We start from the raw sequence: 27686 nt of genomic DNA on the forward strand, positions 1-27686 counted from the left end.
TTCTAACTTTAAAGACCAAATGAATGGGACGTGGTTATCTCACAGATGCAGACCTAAGTAAAACCAAAAGACAACGTGTTTCCAGAGGGCACTTAAATGTGATGAACACATCTGGATTGTGAAACTTGACTTTCTGTTCAGATGATGATACCTTAAACATTTTCGCTAATTTCTCTGGATTTCGCTGCACCAAATTTAACAAATGACCCCTTATTTTAAAGATAATTTTTTGTAGATTTAGAATAGCCAATAAAACAACTTTTCATTGGTGACCAACTGGACTGATTTTGTGGTGTCACGCTAGCCTGACGTTGTCATACTCTTAATTCTAGTCAGAATATGAGTCTGATACTGCTCCATTAAGCTGTGATTATGGGGCGTGTTTCAACCGAACCAGGAAAAAAAATGCCTCTTCGCTCAATTGGATATACATACAACCAATCAAAGCAACGTAGTATGACCATAACGTAGACCATCGGTGCCAGCTGATAAATTAAACTTTTACCGGATCCCGTAGGAAGGACGGCAAAAACATCTTTTTGATCGACAAATGCCTTTGCGTTTCTCTGTTCCTCTTTCAAAATGAATGCGCTGTCGATGTCTTCTAAAACAGACTCGAATCTAAACATGTCAGCTCTTCAGCGGCAGCCATGTTTTTTGAAAACAAATTCTACAGAAGCTCTTTGGTGACGTGGTTGATTACGTTACTGTTGATCATCTGTCCATAAAGCCCGCCCTGACAATTTGATTGGTCTGTACAGCTTCTGGTCGGGCATATTTCCTCCTCAACGGAGCAATGCCAGACCGAACTTACCGACCTCAAATATTGTGGGTGGGGCTAAGTTCGTCTGGTACCCAGGCTAGTGTTACGCATCATATTAGGTGTCTGCTTTAAATGACAGCTAATTTGAATACATCAATGCAACTGTAAGAAATTACAGTATATCCTGGGAGTGAACATGAGATTCATGATCAAGCAGCTGCTGAGACCAACCAGAGGTTGGTCAGCATAATATCCAAAATGGTAATCTTATTATGGTAACAAAGGTCAAGCTGAACTAATGAGAATGGGGGTAGGCCATTGAGAACCATCTCAAGCAGCAGGTCAGAGAAACCTGATTATCATACCGAACAACAAAAGGTTGCCAGACCTGTTTGCATTAGAAGCCTAGCTCATTTACATTTAAAGCCTAGGAGGTGTCGTAAACAGTATATATGGCTAGAGTTGGAAATGCTTGTTGTTCAGATCTGCACCGCTGAATCCGGAGTATGTTCCAAGTGCTTCGTTACTGCACTTTACTGGAATAAAGACAGATTGCTGCATCAACTACAAAAGAAACTTCTGTTTTTCTTACACCTCAAAAACGTATCGATATATAAATATCAGTATTTTATGACATCCCTAACACAAACACGTCACCTACGCCTGAATCCACATTAAAAACACACCACGTGTACTCTGCAGGTGAACACAAAAACACATCTCTGGTGTCAATGAGGTCAACAGATTGCCCACAAGCTGATGCCCTTAACGGACCAAGCTTTACACATGGGCAAGAAATCTGTGTAGTCTGTCGACTAAAAGAAAAATAAACATATTGCGTGTAGAAAAATGCAACCGTGTCAAAGCTCTCTTCTTGTAAGATGAGCTGATTAAAACAACTTTTCTGATTTAATAATCTGAGTTTCTTTCCACCACTCGAAAGGCTGTGGCATTGCTGTTTTCATTTAAATAAATTGTGAGTGTGACTGAAAAGCTTTGTAATAATACAACAAGTAGATATTAAACAGCTATTATGTATCAAAAAGACAAAAGAAGGAACGGCATTCTTATTTCATTGCGTATGTGTGCAATCATTGAAGGACCAGATGTTTAAAAAAATTACAAAAGATTTCGAATAAGAGCAGGAAAATGGAAAAGCTTAAAAGGAAACATTCCTCGTAATTTAGGACTAATTTTGGAGCGTAGCTTTGTCAAGTTTGTGCCAGTACCTACTTAAGAGAGTTGTAAAATAAAACGTAATTGATGTTTACCTCTAACTGCTCTTTCTGGGTGAACCCTCGCACCCCTTTGCCGGCAGAGGCCTGGCCCATGAAGGTCATGACGTTGACGAGGGGCTGGTGGCGATTCAGCAGGGTGGCGATCTCCTGCACGCTCTCTCTGAAGGAGGAGAAGATCATCACTCGTGTGCTCGACTCCTGCCCTGCCGCCCCAGAGCCTGAGAGACAGAATTCAACACACATGCAAACATAAAACACACAGCACAGTTGTTGAAAAAACCTGGGATGCAAAACAAAATCGTGCACGATGTGCTGTGCACAATGCGCTGTGCACAATGCTTGGCTCCTTCCATGTAATATAAATGCAACACACTCATAGGGAAAATGCAGAGCGAAGACAAAAAAAAAAAAAAAAAAATGAACAGCGGAAACTTGACTAGTATGACATACATTACACCATGACACTCAGTAAGAGCTACTTGCCCGAGGTTTCTGACCATGCCTGAAAGTGCTGCAGCACCACCTCATCTAGTTTCTGTAGTTTAGGATGGCTGTAGAACAACGGCTCCTCGGGCCCTGGAGTAAGAGAAAATGATTAAAGTGGGGAAGGATGCCAAAAAGAGGACACATACATTTTTCATGTACTTTTTTTTATCACGCAATGAAATGACAATGTACCTGCAGTAGGCCTGACAAACATGGCCTCCATCTCCTTGTACAGGTCCATGAAGTCCATATTCCTCTGAAGCTCATTTCTGGCTCGAGATGTCTCTATAAACACACACACACACACACAGTGACAGAGAGAGAGAGTGAGAGACAGAAAGCAAGATAGCGAGATTACAGGAGAGACTGAAAAGAAAATGGAATTTGTGTAAAATATAGAAACAGCATATAGCCTCTTTGATGTAAGGATATACTTTCACACATTTTCAGTCAATAATAACTAGTCAGCCATGGCGTCTCTAGAAAGAAAATGTACAGGCTACCCAAATAGTTTTAACCTTTTTCCCCATTGACATACAGACTAGCCTTTGAGATCTCACTGCTTCCTGCCATTACCTTTAGCTCCTCCCATGATGCCTTGCGTGAAGAGGAAGAGAGATCGCAGGCCCATCTGCATAAGCAGCTCATAGCCGTGATACAGGCTGATGCACAAAGCAAAGTCCCCTTCTAATGCACCCTGCTGGGCCCCCTGTATAACACACATCCAGTGATATTAGCCTGTGGTATTACGGCAATAAAGTACTAATGCCAGTAATACAGTAATTCAACTAATGTGTATTACTATCAGGTATGATATTTACAATCGGTAACATTATAAACTACACCAGTGCTAGCTAGCACCATGTTTCATCAGTCAAGGTATGATACCATCACATCGGAGGAAAATAATTGCAAAACTCTCATTTCATTTTTATGCCACTAATATAAACTAGGCGGAGCGGAGCTACACAGACAGAATTCAGAAAGTCTACAAAATGTCATATCATTGATTTGACCTATAGGTAACATAGATTATTACGCACAGAAAGGTACAAGAAAAGTTGTGTGTGTTGTACTTTGACAATTACATAATAAAACTGTCCCGACTCCGATATGCAGGCACCTTTCTGCATGCAAGACTACTCAGTGACTGAGCCTGGTGGTTGTGCAGGCAGGACCTACCTGCACCTGTGGTGGCGGGTTGCTGCGGAACTGCTGGCGGGCTAGGATGAGCTGGTACTTGGTGAGCGAGCGGAGGTCACGATGAGACAGCAGCCGCAACTGGGTCAGACGTGCCGTGAACCTCTCAAGGACCTGTGTCCAACAAAACGACCAGGAGATGAAGCACTGTGCAATTTACGGGGGCAATTTTCAACCCGCACAATGCAGGATGGGAGCAGTGTCCTTTATCTAAGTGTTACCATTTCAGATGGTGCAGTGTGTGTGTGTGTGTGTGTGTCAGAGATAGAAAGAGAGAGAGAATAAGAGATTTGGGAAGTTCAGAGAGGGTCTTCACAAAATAGACCAATTGCCAACCAAATAATAAAAAATCGTCTGGTCAAGAAATCGAGGGCAAGAGCATAAAGCTCCAGGGTTTCATGACTGTAATTATGGTGTATTGTGAGAGAGCTTGAGGATAACCACTTTCAGGTTAACATGACCCTGTTTACAAAAGCTGAAAATGGATGGGAATGGAATTATTCTTGTTAATGGTAAAACGTTTAAAAATATAATAACGTATTTTTCTCTAAATGCAGCATGAACGCTAATTAAAAAGAGTGCATCTCGTAGCTTGTTTTCCCCTTTATCATACCCTTCTCATCTCAGGCTGATGATTTATCATCTGATGATGCCGTCAATCGTGGCCTAAGTTCTTAACTGAATAGTATATGATAAGCGCTTGGGGTATATCAGATAAGGGTTAAATAACACCTGTTAAGTCCACTGACCTTCATGAATCTGTGCACAACAGCACTTTTAATACAGTGTTGAGCAGCTGCGAAAAGTACCGTGGTGTCAAACATGATTCCAGCTCACTTAGCTTAGCTGAAAAAGAACTAGAGGTAGGAAAGTAGATTTTGTTGTCGTTGTCTTTTTGAGTTCTGTTTCATTTGTAGGTTTCTGAAAGTGAAAGTTAAATATATACACCCCACAGAAAATATACCCAGGTCATTTAAACCGTCACCTCTCTACAGTCTACATTTAGTGCTTATTTGTCAAAAGACATGTAATGTGAATGTATTTTATATTTAATATTTTAGTAAGCTGAACACATTTTTTGAGTATTTTGAATGAGTGCAATACCACAAACATGATGAACTGAATAAATTAACTACAAATGGCAAAGCACATTCCAAAAGCACATTTCAAAGCACCGACACTCATTATATACACCTTCCTAGGGCAATACAAAGGGATGACATCACAGTGATGGATGTCAATCAAGGAATGGGCCACTATAGTTAATGAGGTCCTGATGTAAATGAAATTAGGGGGGAGTCGTTATTTTTTTGCCGCTTCATAAAGCTTGTCTCCACTGATCCACTCTGAGTCATGGACGAGGCAACCAGCTGAAGCAGAAATAGGCTTTTCTACAAATCATTACATAAGAAGATTACTGGGTAAAATTAAATCAAGCCTCGCGGGACTCTCTCCTTCTCGCTCTTATACACAAACATAAACACAAACAAATAAAGCCCATACACCTCCCGTGTTTAGACTTTCTGTCTGCTTTGTGTGTGCCAGAGATATTATGGACGAAAAATTAGGCTACTCAACAACCTTATCCTCCATGATCTCGGACACATAAAGATACCCACACACATGCCCATACACAGACACATGCCCACACACACACATACAGTCGTAGGAGATTTTATTTATAGTTATGGTGACTCACGTGTGCACTGCTCATGAGCTGCACTTATAAAGCCAGGGCAGCCCACATCAGAGAATTTCGCCACTGCCTGTGTATCTAGCACTTATCGCTTCAAGTGTTCATCTTAATGCATTGGCCCACTTAAAACTATTTTATAGGTGGTTTCTGTTCAGAGAGTTAAGTTGTTGCTTTTGTGTTTGTAATATCGATACTTTTACAATATCATCATCAAATCAAATCAAATCAAACTTTATTTGTACGGCGCATTTCATACAAGGAAGTAACACAATGCGCCTCACAGTAGGAAAGAAAAGGGGGGGGGGGTTTACAAACACTTATAAAAAAAAAAAAAAAAAAAAAAAAAAAAAACACACAGATTTTCAAGAGATAAATAAATAAAATAAAATAAACGTACTAACCGCACTGGCACCGTAAAGGACTACTCAGCACGGTCATCGTCAAACTAAGCTGCTGGGGGGGGATTACAAACACTTGTAAAGAGACACAGATAAGTAAATAAATAAATGGTACATTAATGTTAAATAAATACATTTTACAAGTTACAAAACACTTATAAAAAGACACAGATTTTGCCAGAGATAAATGAACAGGAAATTACGTACTAACCGCACTGGCACCATAAAGGACTGCTCAGCACAGTTATCGTCAAACTAAGAGACAGCTGCTGGGGGGGGGTACAAACACTTGAAAAGAGACAGAAATAAGTAAATAAATAAATGTTCCATAAATGTTAAATACATTTTACAGTGAGTGATAAGCGAGATCAAAGAGGTATGTCTTAAGTGCATGTTTAAAGGTTTCAACCGTTTCGGCCATTCTTAGGTATTCTGGCAGAGTGTTCCAAAGGTTGGGGGCATAGAAACTAAAAGCTGCTTCCCCATGTCTCTTTGTCCTGGCTTTTGGAACTGTTAGAAGTTCAGTGCCGGAGAACCTCAGGGATCTACTGGGTGTGTACCTTGAGAGCATGTCTGTTATATATTCAGGTGCATGACTATGGAGTGATTTATAGACTAGTAGGAGAACCTTGAAATCTATTCTAAAACTAACAGGTAGCCAGTGCAGTGATTTTAATACTGGTGTGATGTGCGCTCTCCGTCTTGTTTTAGTGAGGACTCGCGCTGCTGCATTCTGTATTGTTTGTAGTTGACTAATGGCTTTTTTTGGTAGACCAGACAAAAGCGAGTTACAGTAGTCTAGCCTGCTTGTGATAAACGCATGCATCAGTCTTTCGGTGTCAGCCTGAGCGAGAAACGGTTGCACCTTAGCAATGTTTCTCAAGTGATAAAAAGATGTTTTAATTATATTTTTGATATGGGTTTCAAAATTAAGATCTGAGTCAAGTATGACGCCTAGGTTTCTGGCTTGGTGCTTGGTGTTAAGTGCTAGTGTTTTTAAGTGTGCAGTTAGTTTCTCTCTCTCGTTTTTTTCACCAATGACTAATACCTCTGTTTTATCTTGGTTTAGCTGGAGAAAGTTTTGTGACATCCATACATTTATATCAGAAATGCAATTTACCAAACAATCAATAGAGCTGTAGTTGTTGGGTGTTACAGAAATATAGAGCTGGGTGTCATCTGCATAGCTATGATAGTCGATGTTGTGCCTCCTAATTACACTACCAAGGGGTAGCATGTATAGACTGAAAAGTAAGGGCCCTAAAATGGATCCTTGAGGGACCCCACAGGTCATACAAATGTTTTTTGAGCTGTGGTCTCCGAGGGCGACAAAGTATTCCCGGCCAGTTAGATAGGTCCTAAACCAGTTTAGGACCGGACCAGTGAGGCCAACCCAATTTTCAAGTCTATCAATAAGGATATTGTGATCAACAGTATCAAAGGCTGCGCTCAGATCCAGAAGGGCCAAGACAGATAGTTTTTTGGAGTCAGCATTTATCCTGAGATCATTTACAACCTTGACTAATGCCGTTTCTGTGCTATGATTGGAGCGAAAACCAGATTGGAAGGTGTCAAATGCACAGTTAGCATCTAGGAAATTATTTAACTGTTTAAAGACAATTTTTTCCAGGATTTTGCTTAGAAAGGGAAGGTTAGAGATGGGTCTAAAATTGTTTAGAACTGAAGAGTCTAAATTGCTTTTCTTCAGGAGGGGTCTCACCAGGGCAGTTTTAAGTTCTGATGGGAAAATACCTGTAAGCAGGGAACAGTTTATAATGGCTAGAATGTCCTTAGACACAGAGTCAAAGATGGTCTTAAAAAATTTGGTGGGAAGGGGATCAAGAGGGCATGTAGACGGCTTCAGTTGTGACACTACTTTGCTCAGCATTTCTATATCAGCCAGTGCAAAAAAGCTCATACTGTTACAGCATGGTGGAAGGGGATCAGAAAACAAGACATTTGGAATTTCTTGAGCAATATTTTTCCTAATGTTCGTTATCTTATCTCTGAAGAATGCTGCAAATTCCTCACATTTGGGGGTGGAAAAGAGACTATCATCTACTTTAGGTGCAGGATTTATAAGGCTGTCTATTGTTGAAAAGAGGACCCTGGAATTGTTAGAATTTGTAGATATCAAATTAGAGAAATGATCCTTCCTAGCATTTCTTATTGCTTTATTAAAGACTGAAAGTTTATCCTTAAAGATATCAAGGTGGACCTGTAGCTTGGTCTTTCTCCATGTACGCTCAGACCTTCTGCAGGATCTCTTAAGTTTAATCATTTCCTCATTTCTCCATGGAGCTTTTTGTTTGGCTAAAACCTTTTTTTGTTTCAATGGTGCTACAGAGTCAAGTGCTGTCCTTAATTTTGTATTTAGAGTAGTTACTAGATCATTAACACATGATGGCCCCGTATCTGGGTTTTTTGTACTAGTTATGTTCATCATTACTTTGAAATTCTCAGCGGCTGCAGAGTTAAGATAGCGTTTCTTAATAAAACATTCAGCACTATTTCTAACTTTAGGTACCAGTGCTGTAAAGAAAATACAAAAGTGGTCAGAAAGAGCAAGGTCACAGATAGACGATATAACAGTTGTAAGACCCTTTGTAATAACTAGATCAAGGGTGTGGCCACGGTTGTGAGTGGGTTCAGTGATGTGTTGTGTAAAGTCCATGGAATTCAAGAGATTCATAAAATCCCGGGCCTTTGAGTCGTTCCCATTATCAACATGTATGTTAAAATCACCAGTGATAATAATCTTATCGTAGTTTGTGTGTATAATGGAGAGTAGTTCTGAAAAGTCTGTTAGAAAAGTGGGACATTGCTTGGGTGGCCTATACACAGTTACTGTCAGAACAGGAGGCTGGCACTTTAGAACTATGGCATGATATTCAAATGAGGCAAAATCATCGAAGGAGATGCTCCTGCAGCACAGGGCATCCGTGGTTATGGTGGCTGTCCCGCCCCCTTTTTTACCTGTTCTAATGGACTGAAAAAAGCTATAATTGGGAGGGGATGCTTCAATAAGAGCTGCAGACCCATTTTTGTTTAGCCAGGTTTCTGTTAAAAACATACAGTCTAATTTACGTTCACATATAAGATCGTTAATGAGAAATGTTTTCCCTGATAGTGACCTAATATTTAGTATTGCCATTGAAATATTTTCTGGATATAGTGGCTCACAGGAAGGAGGAATATGCCGGGGTATAGATAGGATATTTGCTGGGCTTCTATTGTTTCTATTGTATCTATGGCCTTTGTTTTTAACTGTGCGTTGGGTAGAGATTAAAACTGGAATAGGATTATAGGCGCATGCCATAATATTATATGAAGCAGCCTGTTCTGAGGTAGTGGTGTCATATATTGCTCTGTAGAAAACATTGACAGATTCAGATTCATTTTCATAAACAGTGTTATTAGAGTTACTACCTGGGGGGCATGAGTCTGTGATGTTTTCTACAGGATGTCAGTGCCTTAGGGTGGTCTTCATGTTGTCCGACAGCAGACTGGCTCCGATCCGGTTTGGGTGGAGGCCATCATGCTTCAGCAGGCTCTCCCAGAACAGGTCAAAGTTGTTAACACAGTCAATGTCTAATGAAGCGCAGGTCGCTCGAAGCCAGGTGTGGAGGTTGAAAAGTCTTGACCATCTCTCAGCGCCTCTCCGGTAGGTAGGGAGAGGCCCAGAGATGACGATCCGTCTTCCTGTGTCCATGAGGGTAGTGAGGAGGGCTGTGAAGTCTGCCTTCAGGACTTCTGTCTGTCTTGCTCTGATGTCGTTTGTGCCCACATGTACAATTATGGTGCTGACCTTGGTGTAGCCGGCGAGGATGCTTGGGAGTCTACGTTGAATGTCACGGACCCTCGCTCCGGGGAAGCAGTGGACCTTGCAGGGACCGCTTGGTGAAGGGGGGATATAGACATCTCTGATCATGGAGCTGCCAATGACAAGGGTGGAGGTTGTCATGTCAAGCGGGAGAAGCCGTCTAGGGGATGCTGACTGTGTTGAGGGCCCAGGATGGGAAGCAGGGCGGCGTGGGCGATGCTGGATGTCAGTGTGATGCCGTTGTTTCTCTGGAGCCGGTCTGCGGGGGCGTTGCAGGGCGGGCTGAGGAGGGGTGTCATCAAGCCCAGGGGGCTCCTCCTCATTCATCAGTGTGGTGTAGCGGTTTCCCAGTTTCAGGGGCTGGCCTGGCTCAGTGTGTCGTCCCGACCGCCTTCCATCACGCTTGCTTCTGCCAGCTGTTCTCCATGGCTGGTGAGGAGTGGAGTTCACCGGCAGGGTGGGCTTGGTCCCCACCAGTGGCCAGGGAGCAGTGGTGTGGTCTGGGTTTGTGTTCATGCAGGGCAGAGTGGAATCGAGATGTCCAGTGTGTGTGTGTGTGTGAAGAGGACCCACAGAGACAATGGAGTCAATGAACTGCTCATCCAGCTTGATCTGGTAGAGGTTCGCTAACCTGACTTCTAGTTCTACTACCTTCTGTCTGAGCAGGAGGCAGGAGTCGCATCCAGGTGCACCACTGAGGGAAGGCATCGTGGCGATGTCAGATGAGAGGCAAAAACTTGAGTTTATGTGTTTTGTTTGCTACGATGTCGCGGTGAGGTAGTCAAACGTTAAGCTTTAGCTGGTGTTTGCTTGCTAGGCTTGCTAGCTGTTCAGAGTCAGAATGAGAACAGGTAGTGTTAATTTAATTTAGCGATCTATACAACTCCAAGCTCACAGGAAGAAGCAAAAACCTACTGTTTGTAGGATAAAATTCTTCTTCTGCCTTCTGTTAAAAGAACGACAGCGCCTTCCGCTAACCTGCGAGTTGGCAGTTAAGTTAATTGTAGGTGTCTTTCACGGGTTACCTGGAGATTAAGATGATAGTCCAGCAGAGAAATTCTTAAATATCGATGATGAATCCGTCGATAAAGAACGAGAGTCGGGGGTTTAATCCAGTAGAGGTTAAATTCAGTAGAGGTTAAATCCAGCAGAGGTTAAATCCAGCAGAGTTTGTTTTGTTTTTTGAAAACTTTTGAAGATGGCCTCAAATCCTGACGGTGAATGCTTCGATCAAGAACGATAGTCTGAGTTTGAATCTTTTAGAAGATTAAAAATAAAAATTCTCCGGGTTTTTTGGAAGATTAAGAATAGAGAGGAGTAGGCTCATATACATTCCTCCTTTCCAAATCCTCAACCTTATCTGGCATTGCCCAGAAAACAACTGGAGAGAAAATCTGAACCTAAACAATATCAGTTAAAACACACGCCCTGGCAGAGCCAGAATGAAAGGCAAAAATTGACAACAAATACCTGTATGTTTATGAAGAACGAGAGGCACCAAAAGAGATTTTAAACAACCAAGCAATTATAAATCACACCCGCAAACACACACACACACACTCTCACACACTCTCTCACACACACACACACACACACACACACACACACAGATGAAAGCCAGTGTTATCTACGTCTAAATACAGATGAGAACACAGTCATAACAATCGACATGCACAGACAGAAACATTCAGCAATAACATTCAAGATACACCTTACACTCATATATATACAGTGTGTATATATATATATATATATATATATATATAAAACATAGCACAAAAAGTAAGGACAACAATGCTTCTTGGCAATAAATCTTATACCGTTGGGAAGCCTGTTTATTTCCCTTTTAAATGGTGCCACATTTGTAAGGAACATGCATTTGTGGGATGAGCAGCACAGCTGAGTAAGTGGGTAGCGCCCAAGCAAAATGTGCCGTTGATGGTAGCTGCTAACAGGGGCTGAGTGGGGTGCAGTGTCCTGTGTTGTTGTATTGCTGAATTTCAACCATAGATACAACACAGAAGCTTTCAAATGAAAGGCCTATATGTGTGTTAGGATGTGTGTGTGTGTGTGTGTATATATATATATATATATATATATATACACACACACAAATATTTTATTTTCAAAAAGTTATATTTTTCACAGAAATTGTGAATTGTTTGGCCAATGTTTCCAAAGAATAAACAATGCCCGATAAACAATGCAGCTGGAAAATAAAAACAGCCCAGAACTGAAGACCAACGTCACTAACATGGTACCATATGGGTCTCAGCACGGGCTGGAATTTTACTTATACTGCCAACAGGTGCACTGCCGGTGCACCTACCATCTTCCCTTCTCTTTTTTTTTGGCAAGGGACAAGGGGGGGGGGGGGGGCGTTTAGCGGTCAGAAGGAGATTAGGATTGAGATTAAACAGGGGACAGATTGAGGCATCCAGGCCCTCGCTGCAGGAAGTCACAGTCAGCCAGGCAGGCGGGCGGGCTGGCGCGTGATCACAAGGGCTGATCATCAGATATGAGTTTCTACGCAAGGGTTTTCTCGGGGACGTGACATTTAGGAACACTGCTGATTGGGCTGGATTAAGGAGACCATTTGACAAGCAAATGAATATATTTAACTATTGAGATGCCCAGTTACAAAGCGACCTGGTTTGTTACTACCGTCACCATCGAAGACCTGATACACCATCTAAGGATATTTCTGCATGGTGTGCGTGTATGCACAGACATGCACTGAAAGGAAAAATAGAAAGACAGATGACAAGAATGATGGACAGACAGACACATACAGAAATATAGAGAAGAAAAAGATTGGATCCTGTGTCTCTGTTAAGTCTCATTCAGAAACAGGGCAGAGGGGCCTGTACTGTGTGCATCCCGGCAACCACAGAAAATGCATTGGGCATGCTCAGTAAAGGAGAGAGAGATGACTGGATCGATAGAGTGGAGCCAGTAAACACTGGTGTCGAGCCAGCCAAGCGTATCTGTGCAACTATTAATATCAGCACAGCCACAGGAGCAGAGAGGCAGCTAAGCAGGCGGCCATGGAGAGATGGTCATTCTGCATGTCTGGGATGGACACAACAGTTCCATTGGTTACGCGACTGCCGTTGTCATGGTGATGGAGGCCAATTATGACATCATAGATTCCAGGAAAAATACACAGTGTGGGCACCTGCAGCAATTTACAGTAATGACATACTTAGAAGATATTACTATGCGTTTAGTTTAGGACACATTACAATATACAGTATATCACTATGTTAAATACTATAGTATGTCAGGATCAAGAGAGAGACATATTTTTTGTCCAGACTCCTTAAACCCTATAATGAATATACTCTGTTGCACTTCATCTGCACCAAATACACAAAAATGTGAATGGTCATCTGTTTAGCAAAACATATTTTAATTGTGCACTCAATCTTTGAACATATAATGGATGACATGGAACGGAGACAGTCGATATGACACACGGTTTGCTTGTGTGTGTGTGTGTGTTAGTGTGTCTGTGTGTGTGTGTGTGTGTGTGTGTCTGTGTGTGTGTGTGTGTGTGCGAGACTGCTGCTGCTGCTGCTGCTACTACTTGGGCTCCACACACAGAGGAAGATGCTTGCTGCCATTATCCCCCAGCTCTACGTGGTAGACAGGGAGTGTTGAATGGCAGCTGGCTGTGTCGCGACGGGAAACTGTACACTCCCCTGAGCTTAGAACGTCCAACACACACACACACACACACATACACACAATTTGCATTCAGTATCTCTGACACTAATGCTAGGGACAGACAACACATGGACATCATTAGAGAGATGGCCAACTTAAAGGGTCTTGGGCACCAAGTGCCCACAATTCACACTTCTTTCAGCAAATGCATGACATTTATTAACGTTATCTCAAAGGTTTTTCAATCATCTTGTATATTATATGTAGATATAAAGTGATTTCTGACATTCATTTCTTTATGGATGATCTGCTTTTCAAAACAAAGGGCCAAAGAGAAGTTAGCCTATTTTAATTTTTGGAGTGTATGACTTCATGACCAGAATGTATGTCAAATATCAAGCTCAGTAATATAATGAAAATTATGGTGATTTTTTTTTATTGATTCTTTAAAAAATAACAGTATATACACATTATTATAATCATTATTAGTAGTAGTAGCATCAGTAGAAATTGTAGTAGTTACATTTGTAAACAGTTAAGAGAGTAAAAAAGATATGTTAAAGCACAGAATGAACAAATCTGACGCAATCACATCTGTGATGAAGAAAATGATTTGAGGAACACCAGTCAGACATTGGGGTTGACATAACCCAGTTTTCATGTTTAAGTTTTTGACTATTAGCTATGTCTTTCCTGGCATAGCCATGACGGAGCAGACTTGCCCGGAAAAAGTCCTTATTGTGCTCCAGGTGTCGATGTTATCAACTATGGCTGAGATACATGTTTATACGTTCTCTCATTGAAGCCAATAGACTAACGCCAGAGGTCACTATTTGGTGATATTTACAAGCAGAGCACCAAAACGCAACTTTATTGTTTACAAAACAAATCTATAAATTAAACAGATGTATGTTTATACTGTGGGCAAATACATCCTATGAAGGTATAATTTAAAAGTGCGGCTTAATTGCTACTGCTTTCTATTGTGCCTTTGTCCCAATTCAAGCACAGGCTATCATAGTATCATATGATCATCTTATTAACATTATACAGTATAATGAGACATTTCAAAAATATAAAAGATCATATTTGTGAACAAATTGAAAATATCTTTAAAGCTTTTGTGCAACCCGCCCCCCTCGAGAAAGGAGGGGTCAGAGTTTAGGTCACGTGTTCTCCCATCCGCTCTTATAAACATCAAGTTCAACAGTCCACTGGAAACGTCACGTACAAACGCGAGTCGAAGTGTTGCAGTTTACGGTAGCAGATAAAATAGTGCAGGTTCAAATGATACCTGTGCTTGCTGTGTACGTAAGTAAGAACACTATGTAGGTATTTAAATGAGAAGCTACGAATGGCTGAATAGCTATCAGCTATTTTCACCGCCTTTCCGACTATCCGTACGGACTCCACAGTTCTACAGTATCTAGTGTAACAATAAAGTAAATGTTATTTATTTAAACGCTGAGATCAGTGGTCCCATCAAAACAGAAACGAAATATAATCGGAAGCAAGTATGGACCGCGGAGGGTGTCGTTTAAATGGTGGAGGGGGCGAAAGTCAGGGTAGCGAGGACAACAGGCCGGGCATGGGATCCCATTCCGGGATGATTACACTGGAAGATCTCGAATCTTTCTCGGAGGACCAGCTCTCCGACTCCGGGAACGGGAGCCTGGAAGAGGGCGAAACCATGGAGGAGGAGGACGAGAATCAGGACAGGCTGCTGCATTACTGGCAGGACGTGGCGAGGGGACATCGTGTGGAGGTGCCTGGAGGTAAATCATAGGCTTAAAGCACGGTGCTTAAAACGGTGTGTTCTCGACTAGTCAACGAGCCACCTAAGTTAGCTAAGAAAAACCATACACTACTGTTGGCTGTCCGCGAGACACGCTTATGACAACAATAATGCTGCCCGTCCCCTTGTTCATTTCCTGTCCTATCGACCGACCTACTTTCTGATGAGCAAATGAGCAGTTGTTTCAACAATATCCTGCTTACAGACATTGGTTTTAACTGTTAACTGTTCGTTGGTATTCGGATACATTATAGCAGTTACCTGTGGCCAAAATAAGCAAATAATATATATTTGGGTTTAAATTACCTGTCTACATTTAGGCTGCGACCAATCAAAACATTAAGCTCAGGGTCACAATGCACAGAACACGAGTCTTATTTCCACCGCTAGCTTTGGCTGGTGGCGCTTAACTTAAAAAAGATTTAGTCAGAGTGATAAAGCTCGATGTTTTAACATCCTCTTGTCAGGATTTTATTCACATTTCTTGGCCATTGTTTTGCAAAATATACTTTTGCTGTTCAATTGATTGCGTTCTGGCAGGCTTATTACGTGTTCGTAGATTAAAATATGGTCCTCCCTTCAGATTGAGTTGGAAGTGTTTCGCATTGTCAGTGGGTGTATGGTAGTGTGAGCATCTATCTATTTTGAATGGTGCATATGAAGCTGTTCACACAAGATAGATGTCTCTACACTACATCCAAGCCTATATACATACATCACCTTCATTTTCCACTGTCAAAACATGACCAAATGCTGAACTGCTTAAAATCAAAAGAGTGGTCTTTGTAGGAAATGAAATGAACAAATCAGTAGCCAATTAACTGAATTTGGGTTTATCAGCACCGGGGATTTGAAAGCAGGAAGGGATGAGCGCTGAGTGTTTGGTCTGCAGCCGTAACCCAACAGACGCTCACACCATTTGGTCAGGCTGCCACCTGCTCTTAATCACGCAATGCCCTGGTTAGAGTGTTTGTGGCTGTATTGTCAACAGGGAAGTGAATCAGCACACACATGTCTCACATACACAGGTTCGCATAGAGACACACACTCACACACATACAGGCTGATGCTGATCGAAACCTTAAAAAAAAAAAAAACATTCAGCATCATTGAACTGAGCAATGAGAGGTTAAACTAGTTTGAGAGCCGAGTTTGCGTTGTGACGGGGCGGACTTTGAGAAGAGTCGGGGTACAGACAGTTTTACAAGTTGTGTGTGATTCGAAGAAGCAACCTTACAGCAGTTACAAATGAAAACTTATGACTTATGTCACCCTCAAGAACAAGCAACACGTGCTGTACTACCCATCGTTTTCACTTTATCGAAAGGATCCCCTATGAAGTCAGATGATAATTTGAAATTGAATGTCCGCAATCAGACTAGCTATTTGGGTTACAGCTGTGGCCAATATGTCAAGTCAAATTTATTTCTGTTATTTTAATGTCTTAAGCATTAAGCTAGTAGTTTTTTTTTTTTTTGCATGAATACCTGGAGCTCTACCCAACCTGTGATCTTACCAGTCTGCCAGTCAAACCACAACCCCCTGGACAGTCTGACCTACTTTTCTAAAGTAAAACATTAGAGCGGGGAAAAGAGGGAGGGGGTCCTGGGAATTTGAGTCTCGGACCATCCAGTGATATGTGACCAGTTCCACTCTGCAGTCTCGGACCCTACCATGACCCTACATACAGGGTGAGTGGATCTCACTATAGAATAGAGATTAGAAAAGAATGGAACAAAATTGAATACAATACAACAGTCTAGCGGCTACATGTATCTAGCACCTAGACTAGGCAGTAAGTTAATCACCCTGGTCAATCTGATGTCAATCAATGTCGCAGTCAGAAACATCAGGCAGATAAAGAGGGAACGTACAAAATAAAACACACTAAGTGTGATACCAATTCGGCCAACTTTGGTCATTTCAAAAGGCACCTCTCCCACAACTTCTCCTCCTCATATCAAAACAACAAATACCATGAATGAAGAGCAACTAAAAACATTGCCTTGGACCAGACACAAAGTCCTGTGGCCACGTCAGACTTGACTACAATTTCCGATGACACCAAGCTGGGTGGGGGTGCTGGACAGGGTGGTAAGGTGAATGCAGAGTTGTCCTGACCTACTTTCAGAGGCTATGGAATGTGGTCTTAGGGGCTGTCTACACGGCAACGAAATGTTTTGAAAACAAGTTTTTCCTTTGCCTTTTCAAAACATTTTGTATATACAGGACAGTTTTGAGGCAAAAAAAAAGGCCAAAACGGCATAAAACGCAAAATCTCCGTTTTCACGTCCCTTTACATGCGCAATGTGAGAGAGTGATGCTTCATACCAGACCAAAGCGAGTGTGTGTGTATGAGCAAGCATACGAGTGAGCGTAATGTGTGTGCGTGCGTGTGTGTGTGTATGTATGTATGTGAGAAAACATAATGTGTGAGTGTGTGTGTGTGAGCAAGTGTAATGTATGAGTGAGTGTAATATGCGTGCGTGTGTGTGTGTGTGTATGTATGTATGTGAGCAAGCGTAATGTATGAGTGAGTGTAGTGTGTGTGTGTGTGTGTGTGTAAGCATAATGTATGAGTGAGTGTAACATGTGTGTGTGTGTGTGGAGGGCTATGTAGGGCTGTGGGAGTGCAGCTGTCCCTCTGCACCCTTGTGATCTCTGGGGGCTCATCACCCCTCGGCCTCCCACTCCAGCGGTGTCCAAATCTAAATAAGAGTTTTGTTTTTTTGGGTTGCCCCCCCCCCCCCCCCCCCCCCCCCCCCCCACACACACACACACACTTTAATTGGGGGGGGCGTGACACCTGACAGACATGTGGCTGCGTGTCGGCCTGAGGCAGAGAGTGAGAGTGCACTCTCTTGTTTCTTGTTGGGAGAGCCTGACTCAAAAAAAAAAAAAAAAATCTACAGCTACCCTTTTAACCCTTCGGCTCCATTTTTAAGGCCAAGCAGAACTACGAGCACACACTCATGACTCACTAAATACAAACTGAACAGATGATCTAACAGTTTATGCCAGAGGAGACAGGTTTCTTGTGCTGACATTAGAATCATTTAGAAAAAGGTGTTGCTTTGAAGGAACTGTGCGCAGACACATCCCAGCATTGCGCTGACCCACCAGTGTCTCAGAATCTTGCTCATGTCATGAAGTTCGCTAAATGATTTTGCCAGGTTATTACATTAGCTTTGGGTCAAGCACGGCGGACTTTGCGTGTTGCCAGCCGTGTTGCCCATCAATATGTTATGATTATACACTATGTAGATATATATATATATCTTATATCATATATCTTATATGTACATTAGATGTAATATTATACAGGTATGCATATGCACAAGTGTTAAGATGTAGGTAGTAGAACCAAGCTCCTGCTGGGGCTCTCTGATTGTTTCAGGCCCTAACCCCCACAATCCCTGCAGGTACAGGTGAAGGTGGGCAGGTGGTCAGACCTTCGTACCCAAGGTGCCATCAGTTTAGATGTTCTTTGACATCCCTGTATGTCATCTCAGCGTCATCCAGCCATGGCTGTTGCCTCAGCCCAATACCTGACACTACAGGCTTAGCACTGAGCTGGTTCAGCTCTCTCACTCAAGGAGATTTAAGCTCTCAGTGGGGTGGGGGGGTTGGGCAGAGAGGCATAAGCCAGCAAATCCAATCCTGAAGTACTGTAGGCCAACCACACAGTACAGTAAACTGTACCCCCCCCCCCCTCGCCCTCAATTATAGTTTGTGAAAGGCATTTAGGATACAAAGTCCATCGGCTACTGTAAGAACCCCTCAAAGCAGCTATTGTTGTTGGTGCAAAATCGGTCAGGCCTAATTACTGTATAAGAGGGTGCAAGGGAGGGAGAGGGAGAGGAGGGGAGCCTTAATCGACTTGGTATTTGAATATCCAGGTCATAATTGTTTTTTATTAGACATGGAATCTGCCTGCAATGAGTGACTTTGTAGGAAGCCTTCCTTAGCAACAGTGTTTTGTGTGGTCGAAATAACAAGCATCGCTGAAAAGCTACTCCTTTTCTCACTTTTTTTTACTCCATTCTTTTCAGCCTCCATGTCCAGCTTTCATGTGTCATTTAAAGGCCCCATGAGCTAAGCACCCTTGCACTGTAGCACCTTGACAGGTCAATGCTCTGCCTTGGTCATCCTCACACATATCTCTGAAGAAAGTGGCACAAACAAACTGTCCAGTCATGTCACAACATGACCCAATAGTCCTCTTTTCCCTCAGTGTTCTCTATCCCTTCTGCATGACTTTGCTCTTATACAAACTGTGTCACCGGTTCAAATTAATGCCACAGATGAATTGAGGGCACCACTCTGTAGGCCCAAAGTCTTGTCTCCAATGAGGGTACAGTGTACAGTCTTAACAGCGATCTTAACTCACTTGCTTTACTGCCACATGACGTTAAGTCGGGAAAAGTGGACTTGACCATTGTGTACACACACACACACACACACACACACACACACACACACACACACGCAATCCTGCTTCAGTGCCATCAACAGAAGGATTTGTCAAAGGTAGGTTCAGGATAACGTAAAAGAAAAGCCCAACTGCCATCCTCTTACACAAGAGTAGGGTGTGGCTTTTATAAGCCTCACCATGTTCCCTGCGGCCAAGAGTAGTGTGCCCTTCTCATTGTGGCGACCCTTTGGTTTAACGGAAGAATGTGTTGCCAGTGATAATAAGCTGATGCAAATTAAAAGGCATCTGTTCTAGTTTACTGCCTTCCGATATGCACTCTTTAGCATTAATAGTAATGTCTCAGAGTTATGCACAGGACACAATCCAGCAGGCTAAAGCCAAGGTAGACTGCAGGTGCACACGTGTGTGTGTGTGTGTGTGTGTGTGTGATCACAAACACCTCCCTTGACTAGCCTGAGCTGGCCTCTGTAGCGGTCACAGGAGGTATAGGCTTACTGTGTGCACAGCTGTGTGTTGGACAGCTACAGATGGCTGGCCCTCCCTACCCCTGCTGTGGGCCACGCGGCCACTTCCCCATACCTGTGCCTTCACCATACCTGTCCCTTCCCCATACCTGTCCCTTCCCCATACCTGTCCACTTCCCCATACCTGTCCACTTCCCCATACCTGTCCACTTCCCCATACCTGTTCCTTTCCCACGCCAGGGCCATCCTGGTCCCTCTTATCAATGATTCACAGCCCTGGACGTGTTCTGCTTCCAATCAGCCGGCTCACCTCAATCCTGCAGGCATCAGCTTTCACACAAACAGCAATACCCATGTACATAGACCGGCAGGCACACGCACGTGCACACATATACAGACACGCACGCACACACGCAGACACACACACACACACACACGGCTACAGCACAAAACCACAACACTGCCCCTAATAACATGAGAACAGGAGCCTGGCTCAGTTGAACCTGAGCACATGGTCAGGGGCAGATCGAATGTCATCTTGTATTCAAACTGAAGAACACATGGCAGCATGCCCACTCTTCCCACTCTACATTAAATGCAGTCGCGGCTCAAACTAACTGTGAGCTTATCTAGGAAAGAGCTGTGCAATGGTGCAATAGCCCATTATAACCTGGTATAATGATGCAGAGCCTGAAGTGAACTTTTAACACAAGGCCAGCATTTTAGATATGACAAACAAGTGATATAGGCTAGTTAGTCTAGACTTTAGTTGCCACAACACACGTAGAGAAATCTGCAGAGGTCAAAGACGAGTTTGTCTCATTGAGAATGTGCACACGTGAAGTGCTGATCCATACATCATTGCATAATGAGATGGTTTCATGCAATCAGGCTCATTCTCAATACTGAAACCACACTATGAATTATCAATAAAGAGCAAAGGACAAACTGTGAAATGTTTATCATTCTATGGCACACGGAGACGAGAGAAAAGACTAAAACACAGAAGGCATAAGCCTTTGTTTTGGTAAGAAAGTCCTATGACTGAAGCGATGACACTCACGCTAAGCACCTTGCCTGTGATGCAGAATCTGGAAACACCCATGAACTTACCATCCCCTACCCCCACAAGGGCACCTCACGGATACTAACCAATCACAAAGTACCAACACATTAACCAATGACTGACTATTTATTCACATGTATCCAATCATGTTTAGCCATAAGGCAGGGAGAAAGGAGTGGTCAGACTCTAAGAGCCATTTATGTTACTGATTTTACTGTAGTATTATTCCACAATTAAATTTGTCAACTGAAGCAGAGACTCCGGTTCTTCGCACCCTACAATACTGCAGAGACAGTGCAGTCTAAAATCCAACATGCCCCATTGCTTCAACAAGCAGGTTCACTTTAAATGTACTGCATTACTGGACCCCAGCACACAACATTCATTCTTTGCCATTGCTTCCCCATAGCTGGTTAACTGTCCTCAGCTGGGTGTCTGTGTTATAGAGCAGCATAGTGTTATATAAGCTAGTCTCCCTGTAGCTCATCTGGCAGAGCAAGGTACTAATAACACCAAAGTCATGAATTTCGTACCCATATCCCACACATACTGATAAAAAAATTAAAAAAACATCTAACTGTACAATTCTGTAAGTTGCTTTGAATAATAGTGTCTGCTAAATAACTACATTTAAATGTAACTGTACACTGAGGACTCTGTAGACTGGCTGCCAGCCCTCATTGAGGCCCCTGGGGGGGGTGGCTTGGCACAGCAACCCCTCTCTCTGCTGGAAGCCCCTGCTGCTCTTCTTTGCTTTGGAGAGGCCAGAGGGAGTCAGCCAGCGCTGACAACCAGACCAGAGGCGCGTTCAAATTGGGCAAACACAAAAAAACATTTGAGGCAAACACGTTTTCTTTGAACTTTTAAATTTGAAGGTTTTTGTGTAAACATTCCAAAGTGTTTGATCTAAAGGTAACCCTTAGTCCAGCATCCATGTTTGTTTGCAGAGAACTTCCTCCTTAGACAATTTTTATGTGTGTTTGCGAATGAACTCAAAGCAAACAAAAAACTGTTTGAAAACATTTTCAAAGGTTTTGCCTGTTTGCTTTTTTGAATGCACCTCTGACTCAGTCAGGCAGGTTGGATTGCACTCTATACCTTCACAGAAAATAACATGAGTATTGTTGGAGTTTGTTGGCAGTCAGCTTTACAGCTTTGTGCTGAGGAAACACAAACAACAAACAAGTAAAACCCTAAGGAACACGTTTGACCCACAAACAGCACAGCAACAACAACAACAACAACAAACAAAAACCTTTCTGCTCTATGGACTGCATGTGTAGGGCCAAACAGCCCAGGGGCGTCTTAAACCACACAGTACACAGACACCAGACAGAAGAGAAAGTTGACACTGGACTAACATAGTACATGGCTGAAGTCTTTTTCCTTTAATGTGCTTTGTCAGGTACAGAGTGTACCGGTTGTGTATTATGTTGTAGCGGTAGTATGTGGAAATGAACACCATTCATTAGCACGCCAGGGGCAAACACATCTTAGAGTCATTTCCAGTTTATGAACTGTATTATTTCTCTGGTGTCTGTGTTTTTTCTTTTTCCTGGTGACCTGGTTCATATTGTTTGAGCTGCGGGAATTTCCCGGCTGCTGTGCCGTTTTATGACTGCTCGTGTGTCTTGATACGCCGCCTCCATCTTATTCACCTACTGCTCTTTCTTCCCACAGACATGGCAGAGCCAATCCAGCAGCTCACCAGCAACAATAACGGCTCACACACCCGCGAGAGGGTCCCCTTCTCGCTCATCACCCGAAAGGAGAAGGCAAGTGCACCAGACACGCGCATACACACACTCTCTCTTTCTTTCTCCCTCTCACACACAGTAGCTTGCTCATACATACTCATACTTACAGTAAAAATACCCATGCACACCTTTATTCTAAAGATTTAAGTGGTGTGGATTAACTAAGATAAGAACCACACTACCAAACAACAACTTGGTTTAGAATTAGCTTATACTGACACACAGCATTTGATGTTGTTTTATATTCACACTCTCTCTCTCACACGCACACTCACACTCACACTCACACTCACACTCACACTCACACACACACACACACAGAGACCTCCTATACATGGTAAGGATTGACTAAGATAGACTGGATGCCAGGTAGTGGGCTATGTCATGAAAATTTCAACTTAAGTTTGGACAAACAGCAGTTATGGTGTTTTGTACTGCACTCACAGAGAAGGAGCTAAACTGCTGTATAGCTGGCTGAAAAAAAACCTCTGTTGTGTTTGTGGAAGGCTATGTGTAGCAACCATCTGTTCATGCGGTCCCAGCTTATCAGTCAACAGACCTCTGAGAACACATCTGGCTCACTCACTGTGTGTGTGAGAGTGAGTGTGTGTGTGTGTGTGTGTAAGGGCGTTGCGACAGGTGTGGCAAAGCAGGCAATTGCCTAGGGCCCTGAGAAGGGGGCCCCTGAGGACAGTGGATTCCGTGAGAACCCCCTTGGAATTTAGGCCTATGATTTTGTTGCAGGAGACTACAAATGACATGTCCAGAAACCCCCTACGGGATCCCCATACCATTAGCTTGCTAGGAGCTTCATAATTAGGCTACAGTGAGGCAACACCGTGAAACACAACTTCCTGCCACACCAGTCAAAGCGAAAACGCAAGTTTACGTCACATTAGTTTGCTGCAGAGATCTTAGGAATGGGATCATCTGGTCTTCATATAATCAGATTCACTCGACCCTTTACCACCAGGAGAAACTGTATGAGTCTCTCTCTCTCTCACACACACACACACACACACACACACACACACACACACACACACACACACACACACACACACACACACACACACACACACACACACACACACACACACAGCGTCTTAAAGACAAACTCCAGTGTTGCTGTGTCAAAACGTCTCTTTTATGGCCTGTATACAGTCAGATGGGTCAGTAGCCTTGTACTTTTGCCTTTCCCCCACATTTCTTATCAGAGTGCCAAATGGGTAAGGAGCTCGTACACTGAGAGGATGTTGACAGGCTCAGAGTAGCCAAGAGCAATCTAATGTCACTTCTTTGAGTAAATTCTGCTCCTCACTTTTTCTTTGTGGGGCATGTGCCCGTACGTGTGCTCATGTACGTATGTATGTTTTCCAAGAAATCCCTCTGTCCTTATTTTATACCATGCAGATGTTACATGCGGTAAGCCAGTTAGGTTTGGGTATAAATAATGCCCTGATAGGCTTAGCTGAAGAAGAGCCATTAGAAGGTTCAGGAGGTGCAAGGTGTGTGTGTCTGTGTGTGTGTGTGGTAAACACACCGTGTGTGTGTGTGTGTGTGTTTGTGTGTGGTAAACACACGTGACCACACCACCTTGGAACCAACAGCTCCACCCACTCTCTCATGGCCAAACAATCAAATCAAAATCAGCTCTCAGACAAAATGTGGTTGAGACTAATAAGTGGGACGTAGATTAATAATTGTCTGTATCCTGTGTGTTTTGACTACAGTGTGGGGATGTGCACTACGAGAAGCGCCACTATGAGAAAGCTCATTGGGCCTGCATCACGGTCTCAGAGGAAACGTACGAGCAGAGCATCTGCTACGGCTTCATGAGGATCATGAGATACATCTGCCAGCAAAACGCAACAGGTCACTACCCCCACACCCCTATACAAGTTTGGTTTACCATCACACCCATCAGGAAACTGTGAGGTGTTTCACAAAGCAGGATTATCAGTCAGGGTAAATGCATTGAGGGGAAACCTCATGTAGTGCTTTTTGCTCAAGTCCATGTTTTAGTTTGGGGGTGTCTCCAAGATTTATGCTACCCAGCACATTACATCTTGCTTTGTGAAAAGCCCCACGCTCAATCAAGGGCTAACTCATGGCGAGCCACAATAATATTTTGCCACGGACATAACAGTAGTGCAAGCCGGAGAATTCTGCTGACCGTTTCGGATGACTGCTCCTCTCCTCACTGCAGGTAACTACCTGGGCATGACACTACCCATCGTCACCGTGGTGCGCACCGATGCAACGCGTAGGGACCTGGCGCGATCCGTCACCGTGGGCTACTTCCTGCCTGAGCAGCACCAGGCCCAGCCCCCACAGCCTATCGACTCGGACATCACCATCGAGGAGTGGTCCGCCGCCATTATCTACGCCAGGTGGGTGGGATGATGGGGGCTTGACCCAGTAATAGGGCCAGGAATTAAAATGTCCATGTGGTTGGGAAAACCGCAGCCAGTTGCCATTACAACCCTTACACAAATACCTAAAACCATCCTTAACGTGTGTAGAATTGCACCTGTAATCTACTATTTGTAATCTACTATTTGTAATCTAATGTGAAGTGTAATCTCATCACAAAATGCCCCAATGTGCCCCTATGCCCCAGCGTCGCTTCCACATTCCTGAAATTAAACCTGTGACCTCAATATTTGGTAGTGTTTTGCCTGTTGTATCAGTAATGGGAATCTGTATTCTACTCTAGTTCTACTTGTTTGTGCAGTAACTTCATAGTTTTCTATTTTTAGTTTTAATTCATTTTTGTATCTCTCCCTCTAACAGGGCTTTCACTGGTCCTACTAATGAAGTCACCATCATGAGTGAGATCCAAGCCATGGCAGAGGCTCTGGACACACCTGACGACTGCGTCAACGATACCTTCATCATCGCCGGTTACACCAACCCTGCCCACGCCAACCGACAGAACGAGATCTGGTTCATGGAGAAGCGCTGAACGCCTGGATTTGAAACTTTATGGACTGCTCTCCCTTTTTCCCACCATCCTCCCAGACTAACTCCACCCAAGTTTAATCCAAACTGACCCTTCTTGCCCCATTCACTGAATCTAATACGTCGGTTTGGATAAAAGCGTCTGCTAAATGACTAAATGTAAATGTAATCCCAGCACACCCCCTTGACCAGTTTGTAACCCCTCATACAGGCACACCTCTACCGTCCTCCCTTATTTTAGGAGTGAGTATTGGGCCGGGGTTGGGGGGGGGGGGGGGGGGGGGGGGTTGGGTTATTGTGGCGATACTGGACCTAGGAATGGGCTTAATTTACCGTCATGGTTTGTGATTTCAGAAAGACGATGAAATCATACAGTTTCTCATTAGCACAGCTTCACAGTGGTGGGCTGTAGGGCTATCGTTAGCTACTCCAGGCACCGCCTCATCTCTGATATACAAAACCACAACCCCCCCAACCCATCAGAAATTCTGTAGGAGATTGAGGAGACAAGGGGGGGTACTTTTGCTAAGAGCTCTGTAAAGAATGAAGAGTGTGGAGAAAAAGTAATCGTAGTTGATCTTTTATGGATTTATGCCTGTTTCTCTGGCATTGCCGTTAGAAGAAGGATTTCTTAGAGCATACCAGAAGTTGGACAGGTACTCTACAGGGGACGCCGGTGGATTATAACAAGTACTGTCCAGTTTAATAATTACAGAGTAGTGACTGGTATCTGTAGGGTGACATAGCACACAGATGGCGGCTGAAAGGAAACAAACCTGGGCGGTCTGATCTGGGTAGAACCACCCCAACCCCATAGCCACATGTCCAACTTTAGATAGGTAAACCGGCTGAATGTATGAGCGCTCACACACACACGAACACATAGAGGAGGAAATAGGAACGGAGCGCCACCCCTTTATCCTGACTGCCTGGAAATCTCTGCGTCACTACAAACCAAATATTCCTATTCACACGTCTGACGTTTTGCTTAATGACAATCAAGCATGCCTCGCATTTTCTTGGTCCTCGTCGTCTAAGCCATGCTGTGAACAGTCACACACTCCCACCGACTCACCTACACACACACACACACACTCTTTCTCTCACACAGTTTCTAATTATACCTCTATTAATCTTTTTCTCATGTTACTTGGTGTCAGTGTTAGTGATAAAGCACTTCTAGCCAGCTAACCTCGGCAACACTGAGATTTAGTAGGGGCAGTAACGAGCTTGTTTAAATTAGTTCATAGAGCTCAGAATGTGAAAGAGTGTGTGAGAACGAAAGAGGGAGAGAGAGAGAGAGAGAGAGAGAACTAAATAATTAGAGAGAGAGAGAGCGCGCAATAGTGCTATTTTTGTTAACTATTTTTAAAAGAAAAAAATATTATATGAGGAAAATATAATAAAAGCTTTGGTGTTTTTGTTTTCTTTTCAGTGCATTTAGCTCTAATGTTTTAGGTCTGACTAATTCTACAGAGCAGGTTTTAGAGGACATTATTTTGTATTTCCTAAGTCTTTCTTTTTTATTTGATAAAAGTGACAATAGAAGAGAAGTACTTCATATTTGCTGACGTGATTGGGTTGGACGTGAGTCTTTGCACTGTGAGACTGTGTATCTCCATAGAAACCTTGTTGCTTAAAACTGTCATTGGATATGTGGCATTGTTTGATTTGGTTTGCTTTCTGTGCATCCAGTAGTTTGTTTAAAATCGTTTGCCAAATCTTTTGCAGTTAAAGAGATAATTGCTTTCTGGATTGACCCATAACTCAACCTGGACATGCTCAAGCTTTTGTAAGGTTTTTTTTGCGTGTTGACCAACTTTACTGGCATGGCAAAATCCCATCTTTAACTGGATACACAAGTAACTCTGTTCTCAATCTCATCTTGCTCTCCAGCAACTAATGATGAGGACCTACCTCAGTCGCCATCTA

The 27686-nt window shown here is 43.1% G+C and overlaps 2 protein-coding genes across 3 annotated transcripts in view; one reads left to right on the plus strand and one right to left on the minus strand.

Annotated features, from left to right (window-relative positions):
- fancm (FA complementation group M) overlaps positions 1 to 27686 on the minus strand; it is a 57559-nt gene that overhangs the window by 25686 nt on the left and 4187 nt on the right. For both annotated transcript variants that reach the window (XM_031580190.2, XM_031580189.2), the window contains exons 5-9: positions 3670 to 3801; positions 3064 to 3196; positions 2680 to 2772; positions 2485 to 2577; positions 2035 to 2219 (exon numbers count right to left, since the gene is read on the minus strand). In XM_031580190.2, coding sequence (XP_031436050.1) covers positions 2035 to 2219; positions 2485 to 2577; positions 2680 to 2772; positions 3064 to 3196; positions 3670 to 3801 — 636 coding nt within the window. The remainder of the gene's footprint in view (positions 1 to 2034; positions 2220 to 2484; positions 2578 to 2679; positions 2773 to 3063; positions 3197 to 3669; positions 3802 to 27686) is intronic.
- soul3 (heme-binding protein soul3) lies at positions 14476 to 26014 on the plus strand. The gene is made up of 5 exons (XM_031580198.1): positions 14476 to 15048; positions 22714 to 22808; positions 24524 to 24665; positions 25000 to 25183; positions 25587 to 26014. Exons 1-5 carry the CDS (start codon positions 14790 to 14792, stop codon positions 25756 to 25758), a joined length of 852 nt encoding a protein of 283 aa, XP_031436058.1. The 5' UTR covers positions 14476 to 14789; the 3' UTR covers positions 25759 to 26014.

Source organism: Clupea harengus, chromosome 14, assembly GCF_900700415.2.
Source record: "Clupea harengus chromosome 14, Ch_v2.0.2, whole genome shotgun sequence".
Lineage (NCBI taxonomy): Eukaryota > Metazoa > Chordata > Actinopteri > Clupeiformes > Clupeidae > Clupea > Clupea harengus.